General features: G+C 44.5%; 1 protein-coding gene across 5 annotated transcripts in view; it reads right to left on the bottom strand.

The window, feature by feature from the left end:
* The window catches only part of CPNE4 (copine 4), a 320,582-nt gene that overhangs the window by 12,189 nt on the left and 285,497 nt on the right, over positions 1–22,896 (bottom strand). For all 5 annotated transcript variants that reach the window (XM_081159934.1, XM_081159931.1, XM_081159932.1 and 2 more), the window contains exons 9-13: positions 21,329–21,415; positions 20,157–20,216; positions 11,706–11,839; positions 4,878–4,932; positions 1,861–1,912 (exon numbers count right to left, since the gene is read on the bottom strand). In XM_081159934.1, coding sequence (XP_081016060.1) covers positions 1,861–1,912; positions 4,878–4,932; positions 11,706–11,839; positions 20,157–20,216; positions 21,329–21,415 — 388 coding nt within the window. The remainder of the gene's footprint in view (positions 1–1,860; positions 1,913–4,877; positions 4,933–11,705; positions 11,840–20,156; positions 20,217–21,328; positions 21,416–22,896) is intronic.

Below are 22,896 nucleotides of genomic sequence, written 5' to 3'. Positions count from 1 at the left end.
TAGTATATACCACCCACGTCCACTTACAGGAGTTAATGTCCATGTACACACGACCATCGTTCCAGATGCTCAAGTCCTTGTGGGCAGGAATTGTGACTCCCTCCCTCAAAGGTCCCGAGGCAGGTGGGGCACACCAAGTGTGTAATGAATGAGCGAAACGGGGCACGATCGTCTGCTGGGGACTGCAGTACAGGGGAATGATGTTCATCATTACGGTCAACCTCTCATTTAAAGGCGGTTTCCACCGAGGCCGCGGGAGCCAAGGAAATAGTAAAGGGTGGCACTCCGCTGGAAGGGACAGCCCTGGTTGTGTAGCTTCTCTTAGCATTTTATGAGCCTTGACGGCACATTTAATGTTATACCCGTGATTCCACAAGAGTCCCATTACTAAGAATTTTATTCAAGTGGCTCCTCTTGGTGTCTGTGCCTGTGTTAGCTCTTGCCTTTCCCTGTTTTAGCTCACCGCCCCCCCATCCCTTTCTATCCTGAAACAGCACACGGGTCCTGATTTTGGCCAGAGGGATCCACAGAAGCCCCTCCTGAAATGGTTTTTCACATCCACCGTGCACTGCAGACCAGACCTTGGGTATCGTGGATAAGCAAGCTGTGTGTTCTGGCCTCATACCCATGCTTCCAGCCCCACTGAAAATGCTGCAGCCTCGTTGCCCTGCCCAAAGCCTGTCGGTCTGAAGACAGATGTTAGAGCGTTTTGCAGCTTGGCTGTGAAGTTAAGTGACACTCAACAGATGCTCTTTACCTATTTTAACTCTTGAGTTTTTGCCTAAGATAAGCGGGTTGGATTTCTCTAAAAGAAACAGGCAAAGGAATTCTAAGAGTGAGAAACAGGTGAATACTGGGCATGTACTTTGTGCTGCTTTGGCGAAAGACCATTCTTACAGTTTCAGAATGGGGGTGGTTAGGGATGACTGACCTCTAAACCATAATAAATTTCGGGTGAGGGATCATGAGAAGGAATAGTGGCAGAATGGAGATCGGGTCTCAGAGGTTACTATGTGCAGACCCAATGATACTGATGTCATGTTCTTGGACGTTAAGTGCCGAATTGGTGAAAGAAACTGCTGGATGCTGCGCAGACCTCACTGGATCTGAATTAACCCTGGTTCAGCTCTCTTCTTCCTTGACAAGAAGGGGGAGAGAGACACGGCCATTTCTATTTCACTATAAAAATATCTTACAAGCTTCATAGCAACTGGTGTACTTGGCTCTATTTGTTACTTAGAAAGCAGAAAAAGGAATTCTAGGATAAAATGTATTACCACAGCTGTCATCATCACTATCTTGTGGAACTGTGTTGGGGGACTTCTAGCTGGAAATAATGGAACATGGACCAAAGCCTTTGAGAAGCCTGTTTCTGGCACAAAACCATGAAGCTACTTGTTGGAAGTCACTGAGGCCGTATCCTTACCAACATGTTGAACGTGTCAAATGATTTCCATGTCCTCTCCCCACCCCCTACTTATTCCTTCTCAGAGAGGAAGCTGTGGAAAATCAGCACTTGGGGGACAGTGGGAGAGCAGAAAGAGGGGCGTCATCACAGCCCATCAGGTTAAATCCCCCCTATGTTTTTTTTGGCCGGAGGAATCCAGAATGGGGATTAACATTCTCGCTGCAAACTCAGGGCCTCCTCTGCATTCTGTCTCTTCCAGCTCTTAGTTTTCTGCTGTCATTATGGCTCTCCGTTGCCTTTGGAGTGGCACAGTCCATTCGGATCCAGACAGCCTACTTCTGTGCTCTGGACAATCATAACCGCTAGACTGCATCCGAGGAGAGAAACTAAACTGGGAAACGTGCGAACAAAAGGGTTGTGAGACGCTGGCTTTCGTTCACCTTGGAATTTACCTGCACATTCTGGGTTGTCTTCATTAAAGTTGATTGCAAAGTCATGAGAGACCTAGACGCCAATTAAGATTGCAAAAAGGAAGGAAGGAGAATTAGAACTTTAAGCCAGGAAGGAGGCCCTCGGTTGAAGAGCATGCAAACAAATGCCCATTCTATTCACTCGGAGTTCAGCAGCAGGGAGCATTTTAACCTTCCCACAATCAGTCTGAGGTGGAGGGTGAATTCTAAGCTCCTTGTGGAGCTGACGTGACAGGGAAATTTTCTAGAATCAGCTAAATGCTGGCAGGAGGGGCGAATAACGTATATAAAAAAATACAAGATGAGATTTCAGAAAAATGTAACACTAGAAAGAACTGGCCGCAGACTGGAGGCTTAGATTGGGCTGAGCTCTGCTTGGATCCAGTGATAAAAAAGTGGTAACTCGTCACCATGTCCGCTCCACGTGGTGATGGTTATAACAGCTCCCGCTAAGCTGTTGACATTAAGACTCATTCAAACATACTATGCAGAGCTATGGGACAGCAGGATTTTCATGAGTATGCAGGTAAAATAGACTCTACTTTTGGAAAAGTGCTAAAATCATGTACCTTGTAATATCCAACACAAATTTCTCTAGCTGGCAGGACCTCTCACAAGGTCAAATAACATGTTTACTTCATTCTAAAATTTGATAGAACAGGAAAGATGTCCTGGCACCTGGACACTATGGGATCATGTGGGATTTTACAGAGACTTCCATTTCACATGTTATATTCAAGCCCTGACTCTCTTGGGGGCTAAAAGTAGTCATTGTGTTAAAAGACCCCTCTTCTCTTGGACGGAGGTCAGAGCCAATGCTGTTGGTGCCTGGTCCACATCCTCCTGCCCTTAGGTCTTCCAGGCAAGTCGGCTGACTTCCACCCACCGTATGGGCCTTATTTACCTTAAGTTTTTCTCGGGTCTCTGGAGCCTGCTTTTGCCTGCCCCAGTGACAGGCTGAAGATGTTGGGGTATTAATGTGGCTTGGGAGCATCTCTTCCCCAGTGGCTGACAAGAGATGGTGGATCAGTGCCCAGCCCTCTGATCCTTGGGGTCTGTGTGTGCTCCACACCGCCTTCCAGGGTCCCCAGCAGGATTGAGCTCTGCTGTCCACAGCAGTAACTGACTTGTTAGGATGCCCTATGTCGACTTCCTTTCAGTTCCCCACTCTCTATTGTGGTTTCCCCCAGGTCTCAAATAAACTACTAGCATCCAAATCCTGTCTCAACGTCTGTTCTAGGGAGAGTATAACCTAAGACAGAGGTGCCTGTGGCTCAGTTTCAAGGCAAGCTCTGGGATTTTATCCTAAAGAAGTAAATCTCGGTGACCTTGTGAACTTGCTGGGGGCACCTGAGCTGCTGAGATCACCAGTGCCTGTTTGGGGCAGAGGGAAGTTAAGGCCTGAAAAGGAGGTATCTGAGTAGCTTTTTGGGGAGCAGAGTGAGGAGATATGAGGGAAGCCTGTTAGGACAGCAGGAAGAACAAGCTGGCTGACAGGCAGGGCAGAGCCAGGGGAGCCGGTGAGCGTGAGGACATCGGAAAACATCAAGAAGGATGAGTTAGGCTAGGAGGGGGACCAGGCAGATGTCATGGGTGAGAAAAGGCAGGCCTGGGACACGGTGTCCTCAGCCCTGCTGGGCCAAGCTGGCGGGGACGCGGTGGGGGACACTCAAGCATCTCTGGGTAGGGGGACTGGTGGTTGTTGGTGTGCATTCCAGTCTCGAGGTGTAACAGCTCAACACCCTCCTGACCACACCTCAGAGCCGGTACCCCACCCGAAGGGGACTTCATTTCCTCAGCTCTGGCTAATTCTTGTTGTGTAATCTTAATCTTAGTGTTGCCAGGCCTTTTAGTGTTTCCAAAGAATCAGAAATCTGACATTTCATATGAAATTGCCTAAATCTTAAAAATAATTTGTGTGTCAACTATAATACATTTATGGCCCAAATAATGTCATCAGGCCACCAGTCAGCAACTCCTGTTCTATATTCTTCCTCCCCACGCGCTGATTTCCAACAAATGCTTCTAGAATTCTGTAGGCATGCCCAGCAGGGAGGCCAGTGTGGAACACAAGGCAGGTGAGGACAGGTCGGGGGACATGCCACTCTGTCCACTGCGCTCTCAGTGGTCACAGGGAGATGGCTTCTTTCTTTCAAAAGGGGCACAGAAGGGGAAGGCCCTTGGTCTGACAGCTCTGGTGTGGGAGTAAATGTCAGCATCTGTCTCCTGCTCTGCAACTCAGACACAGCCAGCAAAAGAGAAGTTGATGATCGGACAGTGTTGCCTGCACTTAACTCAGACCTCAGAGGCCTTGGTGAAGCTGGGACAGGAACCACGCTGTCCCTTCAAGGCCCTCCCACCTGGAGAGCTGAGCTCTCTGTGGAGAGTGTCCTACAGGAGCACCTGGTATACCACACGAGGGTGCCTCAGCTCCACTGCAGTGCAAATCTCTCTCTGCACGAGCTTTGCTTTCTTTGTGTCATGGAAATAAGTATCAAAAACAAATAGGATTCCAATGTCCTCATAGGAAGCTTTTAGCTTCTCACTTCTCTAAGCCAGAGTTGTTCTGTTTAGGACTTCTCTGTGTCTCTCACACAAGACTGGTGCTCAGAGAATTGAGATGAGGGACTCTGTAGACTTCACTGTTGTGGACTTCCACGGTTGGTATTGTCAATAAGATCTTTCTCTAGGAGATAGCTGAATAGATAAGTTCTGAACCACCGAAGATCAACTTCCTGAGTATTTTCTCAGTCTCTGACCATATCTATAAGCAGCTAAGCAGTGAAATTTGGACCTCTCAGAAGAACCATTCAGAATATCAGGAGATTGGGTTTCATCAAAAGACAGGCTCTGAGGACCTAATCTCATTGGTTCTGAAGACCATTTCTGAGTCTTTGGGCCCTACTTACATAATTATATCAAGGGCTGAAGGAGTGAGACTCCTGGGAAGGAAACTCAAATTATCCTCTGGCTATAGCAAAGCATCGCTACTCACTCACCGTGTACTCTGGGGGTATCCTGGCACCGAACCCAAAGGCTGGGAACATTTTGTCACTGAAACAAAAAAAAGAAGAAGTTGCTTTATTTATCATCTAATGAGGAAGAAAAACATGAACCGGCATTACCTCGCTCGGGATGTTGCTATGCCAGGTGCTGATTCATGCTTCTTGATGATCTGTGGTGACAGGGGATAGCAATAGCATGGATAATTAAAATCAAGGACTAATCCCCAGAGTTCATTACAGTCATTAGTCTGCAACTTCTTCCTTCCTTTTTGTTGGATTTGATACCAAGGCATAAAATGGCCTCAGGATTTCCTCTCCTCCCCTCCCCCAGTATTTTGTCTCCTTTGAAAAGTGATCATGAATTGGGTAACTCCTATGGTTGACTGTGCTAGACATATGTTATCTTTTTAAATCCTTATACGGAGAGATTATTATTCCCGTTATTCAAGTGGAGAAATGCCTTGGGAAGGGAAGGGAAGGGAATTGTCTCGGGAAGGGAAGGGAATTGTCCAAGATCATGCTGCTAGTTAGAGCCAGGGTTCAAATCCAGACAAGCTGAATCCAAGGAGATATTACAAAGCAATGGAAAGCTTGGAAGGCTGACTTATTGACAGAACTTGGTTTCATCTACAGAACTCATTGTACCCACTACTTTATCTCATACAAGCAGCAATAAATTGTTCACATGTCTTTTCTTGTCTCCTGAATTCAAAGGGATGCTGTTTTTTGTATTAATATCTTTATATCTCCATTGCTTCCCTGCCTCAAACTGCCCCTTGCCCCTACCTTCAGGGTGACACTTGCCATAGAGTGTGTGCTCAATAAGTATTTAATGACTAGATAATCCATGAATTGAGTCACTAAGATGTGGCTGTATAAAGGAGAAGAAGTCTTATGAAAACCTATGGGAGCCACATACATGTCTTTTGGCTTGGTTTCTCTTATGTAATCTGAAATTTCTCTCAAATTATTCATTCACATATGTTATATCTTAACTCTAACTTGACTGTACCATAGATGAGAGGATGGGGAGGAAAATTAAAATTTATTGGCACATACAATGTGCCAGGCACTATGCTAGGCGATATATGTACTTATTTAATTCTCAAGCAACCCTTGAAGTTCCATCTACTTATCATTCCCATTTTACAGACAAATAAAGGGAGTCACAGAAAGACTAAGAAAGTCTCAGAAACCTAAGGTGTTTCCCAGAGAGGACTGTGTGATTCCAAAGCCCAAGTTTTTTCTATTATACCATTATAATGTAATGATTATATGTAGCATTAAATGTGATTTTCTTCTGGCTCTTTTAGCAGCAAGGCCCCCGGATCAGACAACAAATAAGACCATCCTTACGCAAATTTGTGCCATCAGAGGATTGTTGCAACGGGGGCTCTGGAATAGTGTTCTTGTCAGAGGGCATGCCCTTCTCGTGCCATTTACCTTTTACTTTCTCTCCCATTAAAAACACAACTGAGATTTGTTCTTGGAAAAATTCCTGCATTTCTCAGTTCTTTGCAGAGTTAGTTGAAGAGAAAAGAAAATTCAGGTTAGGGCTCGCTGTCCCTGAGCATCTCTAAGCAAAAGGCATGCCCCAGTCCCCCCACTCCCCAAGGCTGACTGAGAAGTCAAAGTAGCAAAGTCACATTCTCACCCATCACCACCCATCTGATTTAAAGATCATCAGTAGCCAGTAATGACTCTGATAAACTTTTACCAAAACACAGCCAAGCTGACCAAATTTGGGGTAGGGATTGGTAGATGCAAGGAAGCCAGAATTGTTTGAAATCAAAGTCTAAATTCTCCAGAAAATCACCAGCTCCCCCTTCTCCTCACTGTTGTGTAGATAAGAGCTTTGTGGCACATTGCATCTAACGTGTATTAGAAAAGGTATTAATGTTGATAAATAAAAAAAATCACAGCAGCTTATAAAGGATTAGCGACAGCTCTGAGAAAAAATACTTCTGATCTTTGGAAATACTGAAATACTTTGTTTCAGCAATTCCTCTTTAACCACAACAAGGATAAGCAGGTGTGGGGAGGAATCTGTCAGGGGATTTCAGAGGTATTTTCTAGTTATGTCCTGAAGAAAGCTTTCCTAGATCAGCGGGGATGGGTCCTTGTTCTTCCAACTCAGAGATGGTCCAGAAGTCAGAATAGAGACCTAGGAGGCACCACACCCTTTATTTTCTTCTTTGACAAGTTTAGGATCCGTGTGATCTAATATTCCATCCATTTCTAATCACCCAACCAGTGTTCCAGCCTTAATGATATTCCTTTATAATGATATTCTAGGCCACCCATGGGAATCTGAAGTTTGCTGAGCAGGATGTATTGTTATGCAACTGAGTTTGAAGAGTAGAGAGGTATGAAAAATGCCTCACCTACAAGAGAAATAATTAATGAGCCAGGAGGGCAACATTTCTCTGAAGTTAGCCACCACAAAGACTCTAGCTAATAAACATACTAAAGAAAAAATTTCAAGCCTACGCACAATGGATTGAAACATCGCTCTTCCTGATTAAAAATAAAACTAAGCAGAGAGGAGTCTTATTATGTAAGAGGAAAGAGAAGGCAAGTGGAGCACACAAGCGAGCCTCTGCAGGCCAACACATCAAAGCACCAGAGACGGGATGCACTCAGCACTGAGTGAGGGGCCATTTAGCAACCATTGGGAACATGATTGGTGAAACCTGCCAATCTGGAAAATTCAGGGGCCTATCACCACATTGGTAAGGGCAATATTTCTTACTATTGAAATAAAATAGTATAAAAATACAGTAAAAGAACCTAGGGTCTTCAGCGCTAATGAGCATTGAACTTCCTTAGAGAATGACTGGTGCAAGGATCTTCAGATGGAAGATTCATTTTCATCCACCGTTTTCACCCTCCCTGTTAGGAAGGCTTGAGGTAAAGCAAGAGATTATGAAGAGAAAAGACAAGTTACTGCATCCACAAGAAAGTGGAGATGAACTCAAAGCAAAATGGCATTCATTTAATAAAGACTGTCCTCTAAAACATTGGTTTTAAAACTGGGGTAGATGGAAATGTGGAAATGCAAAGCCCTACTGTGGATATGAGAGCTTTTTTTTTTCTTTTAAGGAAATCAGTATTCGGTTTCTTGATTTCCCTATATATTCTTTGCTGAAACTGATCTTCTGGGAGCAACCTGTGATGGAAAGACCTATCCTCCACTGACACCTTCCCTTTCACAATTACCCTTCTCCTTTACCCATTCTGAATCTTAACCCTCACGGTGCATTGTTCCAGGGTGTACAAACTCTACAGGAACAATTCTTAATGTGGATGATGCACTAGGAAACAAATCCTTTTGCAAGTCAGGTAGTTGCCAACTTTTGCTTTAAAAAAATTGTTGAGAGCCTGGCCAGCGTGGCTCAGTGGTTGAGCGTCAACCTATGAGCCAGGAGGTCATGATTCGAATCCCTGTCAGGGCACATGCCTGGGTTTCAGGCTCGATCACTAGTAGGGGGCGTGCAGGAGGCAGCCGATCAATGACTCTCTCTCATCATTGGTGTTTCTATCTCTCTCCCTTTCCCTTCCTTTCTCTGAAATCAACAAAAACATATTAAAAAAAGAAAAGCTTAAAAAAATTGCTTAAAATATATTTTGATAATAGATCATTATATGATTTTTGATATATACCTCAGAATTGAAAGTACTGCCAGTCAAACTTTCCAGTACCAGATACTTATTTATAAGAACAAGTTTTCTTAGTGTTCATATTAATTAAAACAAAAAATTGGGTTCAAACTGATGCTAGACTCTCCCATTCATATTAGAGGACAGGGCAGGTGGACAAAGGCACATCTCTGTGGGCCCAAGGGATGGCTACCACTGGGGCCTTGAGCAGCCTGAGGAGACGAGAATGTTTACAGGAGCTGGGCAAGTGCTACAAGCAACTGGGAATATGAGCTTGTGTGTGTCTGTGCACGTTCATGCATGTGTGTGCATGTGCATGCGTGCCTGTGTGTGCATGTGGAGTCAAGGGGAGAGGCTGAGTCGCAGAGAGAACAGGCTGGCAGGACTGCCTCCTGGGCTCGAGGGCCAGAATCTGGGAGGAGCTTCCCCTCCAGGCCTCCCTGAGCAGGGCTCATGCATCTCTGGAGCTGTTCTACTTCGCGGATCACCTCGTGAGGACCTGTTAGCAATGACTGTACGAGGCAGAAGGAAACCCCCCGGCTGTCAGAGGCTGGGAGGAATTTCTAAGGCTCATGGGGATTAAAAACCTCCGTGTCGCTGCAGGAGGGGAACGATGCCTTCTGTCAATTTTTTTTCAAGTGTTTCTTTTTGAGCATCAACCTCACTGACTTTGATGTGAGAAAAAAAGAATTCCAAAGCCCCGACTTGAAATTCCCTGACTCCGCCTGTCTGCTCCCTATCCACCCACACAGAGGAGAAGCCGCGGCACTTGTCAGTTTTCAAGAGAGCAGCTTGCTTTACACAGCCTGCTAGGGGGTCTTTGCAAAGAGAGCCCAGGCTTTTCAGTCCTTCTTTTATTCCTGATATTTGTCCACTTTTATGCTGAGCTGCCACATAGATACATATATATATGTGGTCCCCTGAGCTGAAGAAACCTGATTTTCTTGGCCAGTTGGGGCCCATAACTTCAGTATTACCCTATTAAGGTTTTAAAAAGAATCACGATTTTTTACATAACCCCTAAGGTGTCATATCTTATTTTTGTACTGAATCTGTTATTTTGAAGGAATACAAGATGCTCCCCAGGCTCTTTCTGGCTCACAGTACAAAGGCATAACAGCTCTGAAAGATGCACAGGTCACTCCAATTAGAGTCTCTGCCTCTGGCACGCGAGGCGATCAGGAAACAGAGAGGTTTAGCTGCTTGCTCCAGATCACCCAGCAAGCCTGCCTCCTCACTGGCCACGGTGAGGGCGCTGGCTCGCAGCATCTTCTTTTCTGACAACCCACCAACCTTCTCTTTGGGAGTCATTTGTATACAGCTTCTCCCCTGCCGAGTCAGAGTCAGCTCTATTATTAAGCGCCTATTGTATGACATGTATGAAGTGCATTTACCTATTCTATTTCTTTTATAAGCATTTCAAGAATGTAAGGGTCACTAAGATTCCAGGAGATATTTCCTCCCTCCCTCCTTGTCTTTCAGGTGCACATTATGATCTAGATTGTGTGTGTGTGTGTGTGTGACAGAAAGAAGGGTGAGAATTACTGTTTTGGTGCTCTGAGGATGTTTAAAGAGGTTTCTGACAGTGGAGATGCAATTTGTCAGTCTTTTCTCTCTCTCTTCTTTTTTTTTTTTGGCAGAAATCTCCATATGCTATGAATCTCTTTAGGAATCCTCCCTGTCCTGGGCCTAAGGAAAGCAGAGCCGAAATTCAAGTTATTTTCACAGTCACCATCTCAAGGTTAAATATAAGAAGTATCACTTCAATAAGTAATATGAACGCTGTTGCCCTTTGTTCTAAATGTTTAGAAGGGCAAATGTCTAAATGTTTAAAGCTCTTTGATTTTACTGGACTCATCCACTCAGTGCCCAGCTTCCCTCATGCCCATCTGAGTTACTGGCAGTGACTGTGCCGAATCCAGACTCACCCTCAGGAAGGACACTAATGGGACCTGTCCTATTACCTGTCCTGTTGCTTTCTCCGCACATTCTGGTTTCTGGGTTGTATCATTCTCTATGGTGACTGTGATAATAGTCTTTTGGTTTTTAAAAAAAATATGATTATCACCAGTTATGAGAATAGACAGAACAGAAATCATGCTATCCTGTAAATTTTCTCTGAAGTTGGGGGATAGAATTTGCTTTCATTATTTTCCTGGCTTAAAAGGTCAGTCAGTCAGTTGCTGCTCATTAAGTAGGTTTGTTTTATAATCACAACAGGGAGTCAACTGGGATTTACCCACATTTATATTTACATTGGTTCTACCTCAAAAAGCCTGTTTGAACAAACACATGGACAACTTCATCTCAATCAGAAAATACTGGAAGCACAGAATAAATTCAATTTAATATTATTTATGTAAATCACTTCTTACAGGGAATTATTGTAGTGGGAAAGGTCAATATTTACCATCAAGTGGAAATGAATATACTACTCAACTTATCTCAAAATAATGTTTCCTACAGACACACACATACACACACACGGGCACACATACGGGCATGTGGGCAGACACGTAACCACTGCTAAAGTTACCAATATCTTTTGAGGTCAGTGAAATACAGCGATTGTGAGCTTCAGCTATGGAATGAGATAGATCTGGGTTCAAGTCCTGCCTCTGGCTGTGTGACAGTGCACAATTACTCAACCTCCCTGCACAATTTTCCTTCTCTGTTAAGTAACCCCTATGACATAGGGGTTAATATGAGGATTAGATGCAATAATGTCCAATAAACTAGTGCTTCTCAAGCTCTAAAGTACACTCAGATCATCTCGTTATCTTATTAAAATGCAGATTCTGATTCAGAGGTCTGGAATGGAGCTTGAGATTCTAAATTCCCAGGTGATGTTGCTAGATCATGGACCAAACTTTGAGGAGCAAGGCATACACTAAAACTCTGGGAAACCAAAATTGCTATCCAGTGGTCTTGCAAGCCAATTCAAGGAATCTGAGAAAGAAACATTTTTTATGACTAAGGTGAACATGGCACGGACTCAGTTTCTCTAGGTTTTGGGGCAAGGTTTTATTATTTCTGTCCCTGCACAGGCCTCCGCGTGATGAGTTGCTAGACTTAATCTCCATTCTTCTACCAAGGATCAGCCAGGAGCCATCGGAATTCACAGAGAGAAGATAAGGCCTGAGCCAACCGAGAGTCTGGTACCTGTCATAGTCTTGGCAAATCTCCCCCACAGCCACCAAGGCCTTCAGGTACTCGTTGGGCTGGTAAGGGTGGATGTAGTGCAGGGAACAGCTGTTCCTGGGGTCCCCGTTTGAGGCAGTGAAGTCTATAGCTACCTGGAAGAGAAAATAGGAGAATGGGTAGATTTAAAGTGAATGCATCTCCTAGGAATTAGGATCAGCCACAGAAAGACATGGCCTGAGACGGAAAAAAACAGCTTGTTACATACCCTGCCAATGAGGAGAGTTAGAGAAGAAATTAATTAGCTTAAAAGGAAGGTTGAAGCCATTTCTGTTGTCTTCAACCCCCCACCCCCCAATGCCCTCTCTTTTCCCTTTCCAAAACAGAACTTGAGATTGGTCAGAAAGTCCAGCAGCTGATGATCTGTGTCACCAGGCAGCAAGGGCAGAAATCCTAATTCCCTAAGAAAGGACTCTGGGTAGGGCAATGCCGTCTCTGAGCCATAGGTAAAAATTCCTTAAAATCAAATTGTGTGTTAAAGATGCGGTCTATTATAACCACGTCAGCACAGAGGTCCAAATGCGAGCAGATAATTCCTAGAAGACTGCAAGAGGCACACTCAAGAGGTGCTTGAGAGACAGTGTTTGAAGAAATCACACCCCCAGAGGTCTCCTGGGTTTACTAAGCTCCAACATGCAGGGCTGCCATCCTCAGCCTTTTTGTCCTGATGAGACACACTTAAGCGATAATGGCACCTCGCACGTGTGCACATAGTGTTTCAAAGGTAAAAACAGTTCTGGGAAGGCCAGGTGTAAAGCCACCTTTCTTTCTTACTAAAGAAAACATTAGAATGCTAGAGAATCCTAAAGAATGTGGTTATGGAGATAACCTGATTTCTGCTCCAACTGATCTAAAATGCAAATCATTGGCGGGTGTGGGGACTTTGTGAATGGGAGTCTATGGCTCACCTCACGCCTTATTATGAGGGGGGCCCTTCGCCATGGGTCCCCACACTCCTCTCCCTGTGCTTCTCCACACTGCAGTTGCCCACTGTCCCATGTGCTGATTACCTGACTCAATGTCAAGGGGTATCTTGTGATGGCAGAAACATGCTGGTGTCTTGATATAAAACCAAAGAATGAAATCAGATAATGTAAAGACCAGGGGGGAAACTTCCATAAAAAATGACAACTCAAGAGATGTCATCGTCCCTCTTTCCTCCTCAGGTATGGACAAGATCCTCCAAGCACGCAAGCACCAAGTGGCAGCATCTGGGCCCAGGCACCTCACCTGGATGAGCAAGCTGTGGCACTGGGAGAATGTCTAGATGAGCATACACAGGTTTTTGGCAACAATTTTTTTTTTCAAAACAAACAGACAAATGTGGGGCTGAAACTAGGGCCAGGCAGGAGAGGTGACTAGGACATAACTCCGGAAGGCACTTATTCCCAGCTGACCCTACATTTGCACGATCTTGGGAGCAAGTGCATCCTTACATTTTGCATCCTCAGCGCCTCTCTTGCCTCACCCTTGCCTGCCCTGCTACGTCGTTTCATTTCTATCAACTCTTCGTCTGCTCGGAGTCATGCCCTTGCGCCTAACAAACTAGGGTGGGGCGGCAATGAGAGTGAGAAGGGGACTGTGATGGAAGATGTTGAGGACAGAAAGTGAACAGGATTTGGTGACATTACATGTGGAATTGGATGTCAGCTAGGGAGGGGGAGCAGGCAGGTTTTTGGGGGGAGATGACATTTTAAGGATAGTGGAACAACCTGAAGATCAGTGATAGGAGGTTGGCACTGGCGGCCTGTCCCTGGTGGTGCTGACTAGACATATAACAAGCCTGATGGGAATTTTACTCTTTTTCTGCAGGTGGGCCTCTGGTTTCCACTTTTCCCATGGGGATGGCCCCCCGTGCCTGACCATCACAGAGGCTCTTCCAGCTCAGGAGTTCTGAGAAAGCTTTGGGGAAGGGGTATAAACTTAAAAATTACCTGAGGAATAAAGAAATAAACCAGTGATCCTTACCACCCACCCCTTTCTGTAGTTCCCGTCGCTCATAACAATATTTTATCATTTGACCAGACAGCAGTGGACAGTCTTAAGTATAGGGCAGCTGAAGACTTTCCCCCTGGCAAGCGGCGGTTTCTGAAGTCTCCCTGATGGAGCGGGAGGTAAAGTATCTTTCTTCAGGAGGTGGCTTTCTACCAAGAATTTCTGTGCTCTTTAGAGTTAGCATTAGTGAAAAGAGAACAGAGTGAAAGGTGAGGTTTATTTTAAAAAGCAACAGGGAGACCCTTAAGGATGGGATGAAGTTGAGAAATAAAAGCACACAAATGACCGAAAAATGCCAGTTTGTGGAGGCGGCTACTGATTCCCGGTGTCCTGAATGGAGTGAGCTCGCAGAGCCACCGTGTTTTCATTTTCTGATATGAAACATTTATTTCCAAAAGCCTATGGTGCTGGTATGCGCTCCAGTCTTCTCAGCTGGCAGCCCGGGAGCAGGAGCCCACCCATGGCGCTCCTTCTGCCCAGGACGCCCCCCTCTCATTAGGCAGAGCTGAGGAGCAGTTGGCAAGCCTGGTAGGGTAAGGATGCAAATGCTTCCTCGCTGCCAACAAGCCCCCAGTGCGCGGAGGAGCTGCTTTCCAGAGAAGGCTGGAAATGAAAGATGAGACTTTGTCCTTGGACATTTTTAGTTTCTTCATGAAACGAACCCACTCAGAGCCCTTCTCCGCCTGTGACATATGGGCCATGGGGGACCCTCCTGGATGTTTTCTAAGGGAAACTGTGGTGAACCAACCTCAGCAGTTGCTAATCTCTCTGCAGTCAACCCGCAGTCAACCTTTGCATTAGCACCTGCTGGGGTAGCTTTTTTTTTTGAACACAATTTGCACCTATACAATGAGCCTATAGGTGAAGATACTGTTTAGTTTGGACCAGTTCTTAAATGATAGTTTAAATTCTTATGCTTTTATATTTTCTCAAAACTCCATAGCAGGCAAAGAAATTGGAACCTAGACTAGATGGAAAAGACCCCTGAGGTTATTTCCTGGAAACCGCAAAGCATTCCCCTCCCTCTTCAACCCAGGGCTCGCTCTTATTTCTCAGAGGTCTACACCGGAGTCTGTCAGTGTTTAATCTGGGATATAAAATAAAGATTTAAAACTTAAACTGGGACACAGCATGGACACAGGATGCCTTAAATATTTCAGGGTTAGAAAAGATTTCCCCAGAGAACCTTTAACAGGTGACCTTTTTTTAGGCTTCAAGGTTAATCTGGAAGAAGCCACACTGAGCTTATAATACTATATCATATTATATAATTAAAATGCAGACTATAAAATCAGAGATAAAAGAAAGTAATACCATCTTAATTTTGAAAAGTTACAAATAATGAGAATGGCCATTTGAGAATAATAAGAAAAAATGATTTGGGGGAGGTTCATGTGAACCACTTGAAAATCTGATGCAAGATCTATATTCTCTCACTGGAAAATCACACACTCAATTTTATGCACAATTTTGGGAGGTCAAGAGCACCCTGAGGACAATCCTTGTCCCTCAAAGATTCCACTAGCCTAGTAAGTCATATTTCCTTTCTAGTTATTGTCTATATAGGGACAAATGTTTTAAACACTTTACATAATTGTAATCATAGGGTGGCTCTGCTTTATATTCTTTTTTTCACTTAACACTGTGTCAGAAACATGTTCCCATGTTATTTCCAATCATCATAATTATCATTTAAAATGGCTTTGTCATAGTTCACCTAAAGGAGGTACTGTGATTTACATGGCCATGATCTTATTGTCAGACATATAGGTTGCTTACAACTTGTCTCTGTGAAAATCTGCTTTACAATGAATAAATTTTTGTGCATCTGGAAAAGCAATAACTTCCCAAGGAAACACTTAATTCTTCTACCATTTTCTTTCCAAATACCTTCTGGTGTCTGTCTCATCTGTGCTGTCTAAAATTTTGTATTTTGTGTGTGAAATTCTAGTATCTAGCTTTATTTTTAGCTGCTGTGCCATGCACCAAATATACTGAACTCAACCGCTCTTCCTGTAGTCTGTTTCACCTGTGCCCACCTCCTCCAAGACTGCGAGGAGACAGTTGCCCTAGAGTTCTTATGACTCTAGGACTCATGGGAGGAACACGGATTGTCCTCAGGGGTGCCCTTGACCTCCCAAAATAGCATGCAGAATTGAATGTGTGCATTTTCCAGTGAGACGATATAGATCTTGTATCAGATTCCTAAGTGGTCCAGGTGACCAAAGAAGATAAAGAATTGTTGACTAGGGCTGTTTTTTAGCATCATGTGTCTCCTTTTCTCCACTGGGCCTTGTCCTCTGCTATGGTCAAATTCTAGCCTAAAACCTCCCCTCTGTTAATCCTCAAGTTGCCATTCTCTTTTCCCACTCTCGCTTTCCCTTCACTGTCAACCTTGTTGAGTCAATGGGTACATCCTGCTGTGTTTACTTCCTTACTTTCTAATTATACCCTAACTTCTGGGTCTCTCCTGTCGCATTCTGCTGAAATGGCTCTTTTTTAAAAAATATATCTTTATTGATTTCAGAGAGAGGAAAGGAGAGGGAGCGAGAGAGATAGAAACATCAATGATGAGAGAGTCATTGATCAAGCCCACAACTGGGCATGTGCCCTGACCGAGAATCGAACCCTGATCGCCTGGATCCTAGATTGATGCTCAACCGCTGAGCCACGCCCGGCAGGGCTGAAATGGCTCTTTTGAAGATGACGTGTGCCTACTCATCACATAAGCCTGTCACTGGTTTTCATTCTTTGCTCTCTGACTTCTCTTTAGATTATGGGATTATCTTCCTTGATCTCGTAACTTTTTCTCCTGGTCATTTGGGTTAGTGCCTCCTCCTGGGCCTTTTCTTCTGGCATCTCTTCTCTTGCTGCTTGCCCCTCTTTCCTTTGCTACCAAATGTAGATCTTCTATAACTTTCTGTCACCAGGCCCCTTTGCTTTCTGTAGTCTTATCTTTGACCATCTCATCCAGACCCATATATGTGCAGCTTCCACCTCTCTCTTGAAACCTAGGTCCATATTTATAAAGTGCCAACTCCACTGGGACATCTGAAAGTACTTCCAACATGTCCACAGACAGATTCATCATCTTGTCCTGCAGCTCCTCTTGAGCGCCCCAGATTTCCACGAGTAGGACCGTCATGCTTAGTTAGCCAGGCACAAAAGACTAGAGTCCTCCTGGGCTCATCATTCTCCGTTGCTTTTCTCAGTGCCTTTCACCAAACACTCCCAGATTTATTTCCCTGAAGCATGTGGCTGATTGCTTCAATGTCCTGCCCAACAGCCTCTTGAACATTTCCTTATCCAGCATATTACATCAAAACTCAAAGCCCTTCAAGTTCTTACTCCAAACCACTTCCCCAACACTCCCTTAAATATGCCCTGCTGATTCATATTAGGGTTTCAGTATTTATCATTGGAATATGTAGAGGTATAAACATTTAAGTTCATAGGGGTGCTTTTTAAAGCAAAAACTTAGTATCATATTCATTCATCCAATTCTTTCTTTTCCCTAAGCCTTACCTCTTCTTGAAGATTTTGGGTTCAATCCATTATAATTCAACAAAAGTATTTTTAGCACCTAATATATGTCAGCCTGGCACCTGAAGGAAAGGTGAGGGTTGAACCAGAAGCACCAGGCATCTGTGGAAAGTGCAAATACTTTCTCCTTGCCCCTATTTGTAATGTGCATCGGTGAAAGTCTTGACGGGAAACAAATGGCCCACTCAGAAAAGATGACCAGGGCAAGTTTAATGAAAGACCATTCAAAAAGGTTAAGGGGGACTGACTAGATAGGGTGGGAAGAAGCAGTTACTAGAACTTAGTAAGAGTACTATCTGTAGGACAAGGCACTGGACAGGAACTGTGACCTTCCATAGAGGCTCATGGTCACTGCCAAGCCACAGCTTGGCAGGCAGAGCTGGGTGTCCCAACTTCACCTCTCTCTTTCTTTGATCCCTAGTTGCTTCTTCCCATTGGTCAAAGCCAACCAAAACCCACGAGCAGGAGAGCCTGGCTAGTACATCCAAAGAGGAAGTCCTCCTGGGGCGCTGGGGAGAGGTGGAGACTCAAGAGTGGAGGTAACATCCAGAACTTTATTTCACTGCTGGCTCCTGGAGGTCTGTCTCCAGGGAGGCACAAAGTTCATCTTGGCTAACATTCCTGGGCTTTATTAATTTCTGTGCCAATGGGAGTTTCTGACTGCAACAAGACATCTTTTTTCCCCTCTCTCTGCTCTGCAGATCTCCATGCCAGGAAGCCCTCTTCTCATTTCTCATCCCTCTGCCACTTTCCTTTTTATGTTGCCAGATGGTCTCAAGAAAATTACCGGACAGATAATAAGCACTTACGGACCAGATTAAATAAGACATGCTAATTTTTATTAATAGTTTGCATTACAGTTACATTTCACATTAGATTGTACTGCCTGAGCAATAAGAAATTAATAAGAAAGCTGACTTAATTTTGGAAGAAAGTGACATAAAAGTGACTGGCATGTGTTCTTTAGTAGAAAGCTCAAAACAGAGCACGTCACAACCTTCTGAGGCCCCAGCCTGAAACCCCACGGGGGGAAGGGTTTTGTGGCAGACAGTGATGGTGGCCTGTCGCCTTCTCAGCATTTATCTGTACATTCTCCTTTTCTCATTTCTAGCTCCAGACTCACTCCAGACCCCCAAAGGTCCATCAGTTGACACGGGAGGGGCTGAGAAGCTGGGACTCGGGAGGGGGTGTTAAGGCCCACTAAGGTGGTACCTCCCAATTGGGGAGCATCAGCAAAAGTGAGAAAGAGAGGAGATCAAAGCTGAGAGGGCAATCCTTCTGGGTCAGGAATGCTGTACAGGCCTCTATAAGTTAGGATGCTGACCTGGGGACGATGTGGGGTTAAACTTCTGGGTTTTATGGGGGCTGATTCTTTGCAGCACAACTTCAAGGGCAAAGCAAGGCCCTGAAGGTTGAATAAAGTATTGCTCAAGAGCATGGGATCTATAGAATCTAAAACAAACTCAAGTCAATAGAGCTTTCCCTTGAAAACCTATAAATAGTTTCCTGAAATCACTCCTTTGCCTAAGATCTTGGGACACTACTTCCAGTATCTCTCCTTTATGACATTGCTGGTTTTCCTACCTCATTTGTATACACTCAGAGTGACAATGAACCCACAGGACAGCTAGAGTTAGATGTGTGTGTCCCAGAGAACATGTTCGCTACCTTCTGTATATGCCAGTGTGCATGTAGGAGGGCTGGGTGAGTGTGTCTTTAGACCTTAAAGAAATGACCAAATTCTATAATTAGCTCCTGTAACTATTAAGGGGTAAATGAACAATGCCCCTGAGTTCAGACAGGACATAGGTAGACCCATCTGAGACTATAGCAGAGGACAAGCTCTAGCTAGGGAGAGACTGACCTATCAAAAGACCCCTTATCTCATGCCCCCGAGACTCTCCCTTTTAGTCCTTTGAGTACCACCATTCCTGGTCACAAGAATACATTGGTCCTATCCTATCTACTGTCTTGGGCTCAAAACAGGACAAAAAAAATAAACCCATTTTTCTTGCCTTCCTCACATGATTGAGCCAGTCTAGGGAGCTAAACAGGGCTGAGCTTCATGAGTATACTTCTGCAATATGAAGAACAAACACTGCACAGATTGTATTTCTCTTGTTTACATCCAATGTTGTTTTCCCATAGGTTTTAGCAGAGCTGTCTTTTGACATCTGGGGACTCTCTTTCTGGAGGCCACATCTGCCCAAACCTAAGAACAAGTTTTTCCAGAGCAGATGGACTCACAAACTTTGCCTACTTGGGAATGTTAAAAAGACCCAGTCCACCCACCCAAATGCATATTTAGGAGTGTGTAAATCCCATGGGCTCAGATATTACATGTAGGAGATGAGCCTCTATCCACCCACTGAGTCTAGACACTCACACTATTTCTCAACTTTGAAAGATTGGTTTTCCAATGTTCTGGAATTCACCTTTTTATTGTCATTGGGCATGACATTGGCGCTTGTGTTCTGGCCACATGAATACAACAAAGGCACCTGCCTGAGTCAGTAGGACTCACTACCAGGCTCACTTCCTTCCCACCCTTCTCACCAGGTGATGGGCTCTGGCACTGTGCCTACTGCCTCATGCCCCATGTAGCTACTGAAAGAGTGAGGAGCATTAGCATGGTTCCCCAAAGCACCTGAGGTTGAGTGGCATGTATTTCCTGACATGATGCTGAAAACCATACTCACTGGAAAAAAACAGAAGTATGAACTTATTTTAAAAACATGTGACCATACAGTATTTCAGCAATGAGATTTGAACAAAGCTGACCTAGTGTTTTAATAGACTTTTGTCTCCTCATGCCCCAAACCCAGCACCATTCCCCAACCTTGCTCCCTAAATAAGAACAAAGAGACCACTTACTGTAAACTGGATTTGGCAGCCACCCATGATGTAGTCCAAGAAAGAATGCATCTTGTGGATCTGCAAAGGAGGAGGGAAGGAAACTGTCTTAGTAAGCTTTGGCGTGTGGAAGTAAAGGAGGTGGTTGGGGGTATAGGCTCTGGATGGGTTGGTCTGCATATTAAAGGCAGGCTTCCAGGCGAGTGGATTGCTACCTCTAGGAATTAGTCAACTCTGGGAGGGGCAGCCCCTCCTGGGGTCTACAAGGCCCCCAGATGTCAAAGCATCATAAGATAAAAAATAAATAAAAGACATGATTAAAACAATGATCCCAGATGGCCTATCACAATACATTATCCCCTGGTCCCAGTGATTGATTCAAAAGTGGGCATGTGACCCACACCAGACTAATCAGTCTTTTCCTCTGCTCTCTTGTTATGTAAAGATGTGCTCCTACAGCTCCTGGCAGCTATGGAGAAGCCAATCTGGGAGAAGTACCTGACATATATATAGAGAAAATAGATGGCACTTAAGTCCTATAAGGTGAATCAGAAAGACATAGATTAAAATCTCAGCTCTTAAACTTACCACTTGTGAATGATCTCATTTGAAAGTGAAAATCTCAGGGTTGTGATAGAGTAAATAGAATTTATTGTAGTTACTCTTGTATAGTAAGTACTCAATCAGTGGCAGAATTATTCTCGGATGCAATTTAAGGGGTTTACTTATTAGCACACAGATTTTTCTGTGAAGTTAGAGCCCCTCTTGGAGGAACTTCTAGGCCCTCCAATCTCCTATTGTCTTGTTTTCATGGGACCCTTTCAGCATGAATGAGGTGCCACATATAAACCACTGAAACTGTGATAGGCACATAGTAGGTGCTTTGGAAAGGTTGATTGTCCCCTTTGGGGGATCTCCCTCTGCTGCTGCTGTGGGCAGAGAAGAGCCTGACTTTTGACCAGAACTATCCTAAACTTGGGGGTAGGACTATCCTTGTGGAGGGGATGGTGGCATCGGTCTACCATAGCTCCAAGACCACCCATACATACATTTCTCATTGTATGTCCATTAATACAGTGACTTTCTGATTTTTATTTTAAAAAAGATGACATCGCTTTGACACTCTCTCCCTCTGACCACACAACCTGAACAGCCCTGGTTTCATACTCCTGAAAGACAGACTATGTACATACCTTGCATTGATTCAAAATCACAATGCCTGAGTTCTTATAATTCTTCTTCTTGGCTTTGTACTTGGGGTTGATGCACTCCCACTGCACCTGCAACAAGAAGAGTCACAGCATGATTGCCTGCTCAGGAAGAAGTGGAGTCATTCGATGACATCAAGTCCCCTGGGGCTTCTGCGGATGAAACTAAGGGGTGACAAATGGTCTCCAAGTGACAACCCCTGCATCTAGAGGGAATGTAAAAAGAGTGGTTGAAAGTAAGACTCTGATATTGAACTGCCAGATTTGAATCCCAGCTCCCCCACCTCCCAGCTGTGTGACCTTTGGCAAATTATAGTTGACCCTTAAACAATGCAAAGGTTGTTTGAAAATCGGTGTATAACTTTGGACTCCCCCAAAACTTAACTACCATTGGTATCCATGGAGGACTGGTTCCAGGACACCTGCAATAACAAAATCCATGGATGCCCAAGTTCCCTATATAAAATGGTGAAAATCAGTGCATACAGTTGACCATCCTATGGGAGCTGGATCTTTGGATTTCCACTTAGGAGACAAATTTTCACTCTCTAACAATTATGTGTGTCTGAAACGGAAGTAACCTCAGGCAGATGTGAGTAGGGTAGACTGACACAGCATTCCTCGCAGTGTCCATGCATTTGTGTAGTTTCCTCCCACAACGACCCTGAGCTTAGTCAGGTGACTTGTTTGACCAAAGGGACATTAGCAAAAGTGATATGAGCAGAGGATTGAAAAGCGCCTGTACATTGGGGCTTGGCGCTGAGAAGTTTTTGCCACCATTTAAAAAGCTTAGGTTGGTCTCTTGGTAAATTAAAGCATGTGGAAAAATTCCAGCTGCTGAGGCAAAACGCGTAAGTGAATTCAGTTGGCACCATGTGTAGCCGAGAGGAGCTATTCCAAGTGAACGCAGCCTGAATTGCCAACCCAGAGAATCATGAGTAAATAATGATTGTTTTTTCCAGCCAGGAAGTTTTGGTGTAATTTGTTACTCAGCAACAGATAACTGATAAGGTAGTTTCTCACCACCGGGGAAGTTCCAGTAGGAACTGGGCAACCGCATAAGGGCTTGGAAGACAGGAATGCTATCCTGGTTAAGGGGCCTCTAAGATTCCTTCCATAAAAGGGAAGGGAGGGAGGGAGGGAGGGAGGGAGGGAGGGAGGGAGGGAGGGAGGGAGGGAGGGAGGGAGGGAGGGAGGGAGGGAGGGGGGAGGGAGGGAGGGAGGAAGGAGGGAAGGAAGGAAGGAAGGGAGGGAGGGAGGGAGGGAGGGAGGAAGGAAGGAAGGAAGGAAGGAAGGAAGGAAGGAAGGAAGGAAGGAAGGAAGGAAGGAAGGAAGGAAGGAAGGAAGGAAGGAGAGAAAAGAGTCAAAGCTGAATCTGAAATCAGTAGATCTCCAGCCCCATTTTTTAAAAGGCCTAATCTTTCCACCATCATGATATTGTTTTTCTTTCCTCTCTTAGGTTTTCTTCTAATTCATTCTTCACGTGGGTATCGCTTGATAATTGAGAATTCCATTCTGTCTCAAAGTAGATTTAGTATTTTTCAGAAAAAACA

This window comes from Miniopterus schreibersii, assembly GCF_964146895.1.
Source record: "Miniopterus schreibersii genome assembly, chromosome: 15".
NCBI classification, from domain to species: domain Eukaryota; kingdom Metazoa; phylum Chordata; class Mammalia; order Chiroptera; family Miniopteridae; genus Miniopterus; species Miniopterus schreibersii.
The sequence above is the reverse complement of the archived record's forward strand: the minus strand, read 5'-3'. Positions and strand labels throughout refer to the sequence as shown.